Source organism: Triticum aestivum, chromosome 7D (genome assembly GCF_018294505.1).
Source record: "Triticum aestivum cultivar Chinese Spring chromosome 7D, IWGSC CS RefSeq v2.1, whole genome shotgun sequence".
In the NCBI taxonomy this organism is placed as follows: Eukaryota; Viridiplantae; Streptophyta; class Magnoliopsida; order Poales; family Poaceae; genus Triticum; species Triticum aestivum.
Window position 1 is genome coordinate 148,856,671 of NC_057814.1, and position 7,527 is coordinate 148,864,197.

Genomic DNA, 7,527 nt, shown 5'->3' on the forward strand with positions numbered 1-7,527 from the left:
TCAATGCAATATGAGTCTATAACCTAATAAATGAAGGTAGTAACATAATCTAGAGATATGTTGGCTAGACTAAGAATGTTGAAACATTTCACCGTTTCTTGCAAATTTTCCACTAGCTTCTGCTACCAAGCTGCTGTTAATCTTGCGCCGTCCACTCGGCGTTTTGCACGAACATCGGAGATCGGACGGCAAAGAACATCCTCCCTAGTCTCACGGGAAACGCCCGCACAGCTGGCCGCCACTCCACCCGCCGGTCACCAGCGCAGCAGCCAAAACTAATCAGGAGACAGAGCCGCTCGCTTGCCTCGCCTCCTCCGCCGCATTCCTCCGCCGGCAGCGACAGCACAATCCGCTTACCCCCGCCGGCAGCGACTCCCCAACCCGTCGGTCGGTGCCGCTCGAGCCCGTAAGGCCGTACCGGCACCCACACCTGCATGGCTCTCCGCGCGGCGTCGCCGCCCTGCGCCGCGGGCCGCTGCCTCCCCTCCTCCCCGCCGCCTCGCGTCGGCGGCAGGCACTTCTTCCGACCCCTCTCCTCCGCCGCGCCTGCGCCGCTCCGGAAGTCAGCAGGTAGCCTACTGGATCCACGTGCTTATATGCTTTCAGTTACGAGTCCACGATGCTCATACGGTTACAGGTGGTTGCTACCTGCCAATGATTGGGGTTAGTATTCAGGCGGATTTGATGACGTTATTTAGGCAGCTCCAGGATCTAAGCGATTGTAGGCGCTGGGGCACTGCTCACTATTCTTCAAATCATCGAATGTGTTAGATGTGGTGGACGCATGCTTTTTCCCTCGTGTGAATAATAAGTTGACTCGCTAGTCGCTAGGCATCAACTATAGTTCAAATCATCGAATGCGATTTGAACAGTTCTTTTGGCCTTACTGAAGGAGTAGCATACTAGTGTGGTACTAACCGTCTGAGGGACTAAATGGATGCAGACTCCGGTATGCCTAGCTGGCCTGAGACATGGATGGCTGAACCTTCGATTCCTGTCATATATTTGGAAGTTGGTTGCATGTTGCGCTTAAGAATGGTGGGTGTGGGCATGGTTGAGAAGCATGAGTTGTGCTCTCGAGTCTCGATAATTTGTTTTCTGTATCTGTGCTGTATGCGTGTTGTGTACACGTAGCTGATAGTGTAGGCAGGAAAAAAAAATCTTCAGATATGCGGATGGCAAACAGTTCCTGGTGCGGAAGACTGGAAATTAGGCTGATTTATTTTATCTTTAAATTTATACAGTCCAAATGTGTTTGGCATGCATATTCTGTTAACCAGGGTACTAGGGTAGCAAGTCTTTTGTTGTGGTGATGCTCCAGAAACATATATCATTGATTCATTCCTAAGTACTAACATCATGATCCTGTCATTTCTCAAAATAAAGTATCATGGTCCTGTTGGCCTGTATAGTGATCATTCAGGAGCTTTTTGTGGACTGAAATGGGTTTCCAGTGCAATAATTGGGGTTGGTTTCACACATTAAACTATTACTATTATTATTTTTGGATTGAAACATGATTTGTTTCCTAGCTATGTTTTGTTATTTTATATGTGGTTCTGTCAAAGCCAAAGAATTTGACATCGTTCCTGTTTGATTCAATTTTCAACCATAGTTTGTACCAAAGCAATTTCAAACAGTGATGGCACCCCTGGAACGAGCGATTCTCCACATGTGGTGTGTTTTGGGGAATTGCTGATCGACTTCGTCCCAACTGTTAGTGGGGTGTCATTGGCAGATGCACCAGCCTTCAAGAAGGCTCCAGGGGGTGCACCTGCCAACGTTGCAGTTGGAATAGCTCGTCTCGGTGGGTCAGCAGCTTTCATTGGAAAGGTAATTTGTAACTTTCTTCCTATTTCTGCATGTTGTAATACAAGAGTGAGAAATTTCAAGGATGTGTAAATACACTACAGCTGGAAAAAAGGAAAATACATGCAGATAAATTGTTGCCAATTTTTTGTTTTAATTTAAAGTTTTATGTGCACTGCATACACCCTGAAATATTATCGACTAAATTGCACTTTTCGTCTCACAAATTTCACTTAGGTGGGTCTCAGAAAAAGTTTCTCGTGGGAAGTTCCTTAACTTTCTAAAACTGTCAGAAATTCATCTACTTTCACATACTCATATATGAAGCATTCCAATGACCCGCATAAAGTTCCGTGCAGCATTTTAGGCACTGCATGAGTAGAAACATGTGCATATTCCTCCAGGCTCCTGCTCATTGTTGCAGACAGCTTGGCTGCTTGTATGGTTCTGACATCCTTACACATGTAACACATCTTGGTAGTATGCACCTTGAATCTTGCCTATGAGTACAGCATCACTTCTACCAAGATCGAGGAAAGTGGAACCAGAGCCAAGAAGTGGTTCCATGTTTGCAGATCTCGATACTTGATCTAGCTGATAGGTTTATGCCAGATAACTGCAAGTTTGGTGATTGTCGAGGAAGATTTCCATGTTTTAGGAACCTTTCAGGAAGATATTATAGTTTTTTTGTTTCGGAAAATGAGATCATTTTTATATTTAGAGACCTAATGTGTGATGTGCTAAATATCATTAGTTCCATGTTGTTTTCACCTCAAAGTGCATTCATTTGTGTACTTGGTGTTTGTTCAGCTCATGTATTTAACACTGAACACATTCAGGTTGGTGATGATGAATTTGGATACATGCTATCTGACATGCTGAAGGAGAATAACGTGAACAATCAAGGGTTGCTATTTGATACTCATGCTAGAACAGCTTTGGCATTTGTGACACTTCGAAGTGACGGTGAACGTGAATTCATGTTTTATCGTAATCCAAGTGCAGACATGCTGCTTGAAGAAAAAGAGCTTGACCTTGACCTTATCAGGAAGGTAGGAGAATTACATGGTTTTATAATATTATTGCAATATCTATGCTTCTCTACCACCACAGGTGTGTTTAATCATGTAATATATTTGTGACAAGCTGAACTTAACTTAATCATGGCAATCATGCTAGGCAAAAATCTTCCATCATGGATCAATAAGTCTGATAACCGAGCCATGTAAAACTGCACATATTGCAGCTTCCAAAGCTGCTAAAGATGCTGGGGTACTAATTTCATATGATCCGAATTTGAGGCTCCCACTGTGGACATCAGCTGATGATGCTAGAGATGGTATCCTGAGCATATGGGATACTGCTGATCTTATCAAGGTAACAACTAACCGGCAGCAGCCTGCAAATTATTTGTGTTCACCAAAGGCTTATTGTCTTGATCATGCATCTGCTTTGAAAATAGGTAAGTGCAGAGGAGGTTTCCTTTTTGACAAATGGGGAGGATCCATATGATGATTCTGTTGTGAAGAAACTTATCCATCCGAACACGAAGTTGCTTCTTGTCACTGAAGGTCCAGATGGCTGTAGATATTATTCCAAGGTAATGTCTATCTGTGAACTGTATATCTGGTCATTTATTGGAAGTTTGCAGTAACTTCTGTTGGTCAATGGTAAGGGATTGCTGAGATGCAGCAGCACTTCTTTTAGTATCTCCTCAAACCTACTTGGTCATGTCGCAGAAGTCATACATCATTTAAAATATTTTCCTGAATTTTAGAAAAAACGTGGTGCAGAGCATAAGATGGATTTCCCTCTTGTAGTCGAAAGCAGGAGGAAAACCAGAGTTGTGTAGCCGAGTGGTGCTAGGTTGCTAGCCTATTGCCCTTGGGAGACCTCTCTTTTCATCAAGTAGTATTAACTATATATCTGTTTTTTTTTTTTGCGGAAAGTAACTATTTATCTGCTATGAGCATATTCAGACCTGTAGGGTGGAGATCACAATGTCCTTCACTATTTCATGCAGTCACTTACTGGTCTTGTGTAACAAAGTCTATATTAATAATATGAATTATTGTTCCTTTTGTAAAACAACAGGAATTTAGTGGGAAAGTTGGTGGATTGAAGGTAACTGCTGTTGACACCACTGGTGCTGGGGATGCCTTTGTTGCTGGAATATTATCACAGCTAGCTGCGGATTTTTCACTCCTTCAGGTATGACTAGTACTGCCAGAATATGGAGCTTTCTTTTCCAGCCTCTCGAGTAGAGAGTGAGCTCGGTGAGGCATACAGAATTTTTCCTGCATATTTATTGTCGATGGAAGTAGGAAATGATTTCCAAATGACGAAATGATATATTACTTTTGTTATCTGTAGAGTCCATTTTTTAAGTTTTGAACAACTATAGAGAAAGTTATGCACAACATGCTGAATATTTTGGGCTCCTTTTGGGGTGCAGCATGAAGTGTGCGACTGGTGCTGCAGTTGTAGTCCAGTAAGGCAGACATGTTAGGAAGATCAAAAGGGAAGAGTTTAAGTAAGTAGCGGAAGAAGAATTGAGTTAGGAAATAAATGAGTAATTCGGAAAGAGTCCAGGTCCAGTTTGTGATTTCTTTGAAGTCCTAGCCCAACTCTGTCCAGTTTGGGTCTTAGGCTTAGGATAATCCTCAGAGCACACACGAGGGTGAGCACAGGTTATCGTTTATTCGTTTTATCCTCCTGTGCGTTCACGTTCTGAAACCCACCATCTTCTCTGCTGACCACTTAAATTCCCACCACGCAAGCCTAGTCCATATTACTGAAGGCTGAGCAGCTGAAGTGCTGAGCAGGCAACCACAAAACTGATAGCTTAATTAATCTCGATATTATATATCTGTTTTTGTTAAAGATGTGCAATCCTGAAGCCATGAATGTGCTCCAACTGATTGAATGAGGAATGAATGTTTGTTCATACCTGATGCATTTATCTATATACATCAAACTGTAGCTGTGATGTTTTTCTTGAAAAATTTGTCCTGAGGATTGTAAACAACAGGTGCGGGTGGTTTGCTTTATATATAAAGCGGGGCGGAAGCCTTTTTCAGTAAAAACAGGTGTGGTCTAGAGAAACTGTACACAATAAACAAACTACTCATTAGTGGCATACATGCAAATTAGAAATCTATAATAGAAATAACACAAACTGGAAATCTTGTTGTGTACGTGTTGGTTTCGATCACGGTCCGCGATTCAGCGTCACAGCACAACAAGTGGAGGCTTGGGACACAGTTATCACGGCGTGTTGAACCCTGTAGGCATTGGCCAGGGACATCTTAAGCGGACGAATGGCACTTTCATACTCGGCTTTATGTGGAATAGAGCAATTTTCAAGCAATTAGCATTTCGTTTTCATTTGCTTTATGTCACATCTATCTTTGTGTTTGGCTAGGTAGCTTTGGCGGGGTTGCTGCAGAAATTTAGTAATGTCTGGAGATACTCTGTAGTTGGATGTACCACCTTGTTGCCGCGGCAAAAGAGCAATAAAATCCTTCCTGTATCTAAAAAAAATCATCAAAAATTATTCTGTATCAAATTCTCCAGAATGGTGGAATCTTTTGCTACTCATAAAAAGAAACTGAAACTCTGGAATCACAGTGTCACTATGACCTTGGAGTTAATGCTGATTTGCTTTTCTTAGCAGGACAATCGGTAAAACTATACTAATCATTTCTGTAGGAATACATTCCCTTCATTTCAAAATATAAGGCATGAAGTTTTTGCAATTTTATTTCAAAAGCACGACCTGACAGACGTTTTCTCGTACTTCCCCTGCATTTATATCATTTCTTTCTCTCCAATATTTATGATTAAACATGCATACTAAATTACTAACTATTCCTTTATGGATGCTATGGTCATTTCTCTTGACTTTTTTTCGTTGGTTGTATGCCCTGTTTAATCCCCGTGCTTGATCAAAAACAGCTTATGGAATGGAGGGACACCTAGTTATTTTGTATACACATTAATCTCTAAGTATTTGGGCCATATGTATGCGTGGGCACTACCAATTGCGGACATGCTAATTTGATAAATGTAGCTAGAAAACACGTAACCATGTCCGGCAAGGGCAGCGCAGAATATGCCCTATTGGTAAGGCCCAAACATCGACCATGAAAGTGTTATGTTGGCGCAAATAAGCCATGCCCTGCGGTGGTGACCGGCGTCGGCGCGCCAGGTCTGGTCCGTGGCGGGCGTGGGCATTGTCTGGGCATAGTCCGACTAGTGTATGGGCATAGTCTGACTAGTGTCTGGCCAATGCACGTCCAGGTCGAGCCCGTGGCGAGTGCGTGCGTAAGTGTGTGTGTGTGTGTGGGTCTGTTAGCGAGAGACACGGCCCCGTGTAATCGTTGCCCAGTCAAGTTCGTGCTCGAGGAAATTGCCGTTCGTGCGGCAGGCATTCGTGCGCCGGAAATCTCCCTGTGTCCACCATGTTCTTCCTCCTTTCTTCTTCCTTGGTTCGAGCCAGAGAGCGTGCAACAGAGAGGGCGAGGGCGACTAGACAGGGTTAGCCAGAGCTAGGGCTAGACCCTGACCTGTTATTATCTAAAGATCGTGGAAATATTCAGTTGGCACAACACATGTATCACAGCCCAAAATATACTAAAGACAAGTGAATTGCATTTCTTGTTATTGCACCATTGCTTTTCAAGCCCACGTATTTTTGTTGTCTGATATTTCGACACTAGTCTGAAGCAGGGGTTTTAGTGCTAGGCTTACCTAGCTGTTTTGTGGCCTAAACAGGATGAAGCTCGGTTGAGAGAAGCCCTGAAGTTCGCGAATATCTGCGGGGCTCTCACTGTGACAGAGAGAGGAGCTATTCCTGCACTGCCCACCCGACAGCAAGTGGCTGATGCCCTGACCAATGTCGTTGCTTAAGTCTGCCAGGCAGGTAGTTCTCATCTGGTTTGCTGTGTAATCTAATGCAACTAGCGTTGGCCTGTCGAGCATCGTGAGTGTTGTTAGAATAGTTGTAAGTTGGCCGTGTGATTTGGTTTACGCTGTTTGTTGCCTTGCTGGTGTACCCCAGGCTACCGGCCAACCAAATAAGATGCAAGACGCGAGTTGCGGTCCAATTTCACTTGTGAAATTTGTGTTTGGAGCCTCAGAGCTACTACTTGCTGTGTAATCTTTGTATATTTTTACCGCGGTTATCTGCTGGTGCTGTGAGGAAGTACATTCGGGCTAACCATGAAAAGAGAAATTGGCTAGAAAAAGTTAAATCGTGTGCAGCTCAGTTTATTGTTCAGGGAGAAATATGAATGACGTACTATTCATGATAATTTTTGTGTTTGTTTCTTGATATGTGGATTGAATCTCTATGCTGTCTAATTCTTTGGGATTTCCTACACTTTTTAGCGGTCTAACCATATCCTAGTAGCACGGTAGTACCTAAAGAGGTCGTAGCACTAGAAACTACCTTTGACAAAGTATCTTGTGCGCTGGAAGAAAACCCATTTTAAAAAGTTCCCAAGAATTCCTAGAATAATTCAGCCTATAATACATAGTAGCATATAAGTGGTACATCTAGCATGTTGTGAATCAGTAACAAGCTAAATCCTTAGTTATTAGACAATGGGTTTAGACAAATAAACTTCCACCGCAAAAAAGGTAAAAAAATTAGAGAAATAAACTTACTGCTTCAGTCTGAATAAACTAACAGCTCAAACGAGGTGGCACGTCACA

General features: G+C 42.9%; 1 protein-coding gene across 1 annotated transcript; it reads left to right on the forward strand.

Moving 5' to 3' along the window:
- Window positions 1–227: 227 nt before the first annotated feature.
- On the forward strand, window positions 228–7,078 carry LOC123165750 (probable fructokinase-6, chloroplastic). Its single transcript, XM_044583468.1, has 7 exons — window positions 228–570; window positions 1,616–1,833; window positions 2,649–2,861; window positions 2,989–3,186; window positions 3,272–3,409; window positions 3,904–4,020; window positions 6,586–7,078. The coding sequence occupies exons 1-7, from the start codon at window positions 435–437 to the stop codon at window positions 6,718–6,720; spliced, it is 1,155 nt and encodes a 384-aa protein (XP_044439403.1). The 5' UTR covers window positions 228–434; the 3' UTR covers window positions 6,721–7,078.
- Window positions 7,079–7,527: the final 449 nt, after the last annotated feature.

Coding starts and splice junctions, on each gene's coding strand:
- LOC123165750 (XM_044583468.1), top strand. CDS start 435: ATGGCTCTCCGCGCGGCGTCGCCGCCCTGCGCCGCGGGCCGCTGCCTC. Junction 2,862..2,988: donor ACCTTGACCTTATCAGGAAG/GTAGGAGAATTA, acceptor CAATCATGCTAG/GCAAAAATCTTCCATCATGG. Junction 3,410..3,903: donor GCTGTAGATATTATTCCAAG/GTAATGTCTATC, acceptor GTAAAACAACAG/GAATTTAGTGGGAAAGTTGG.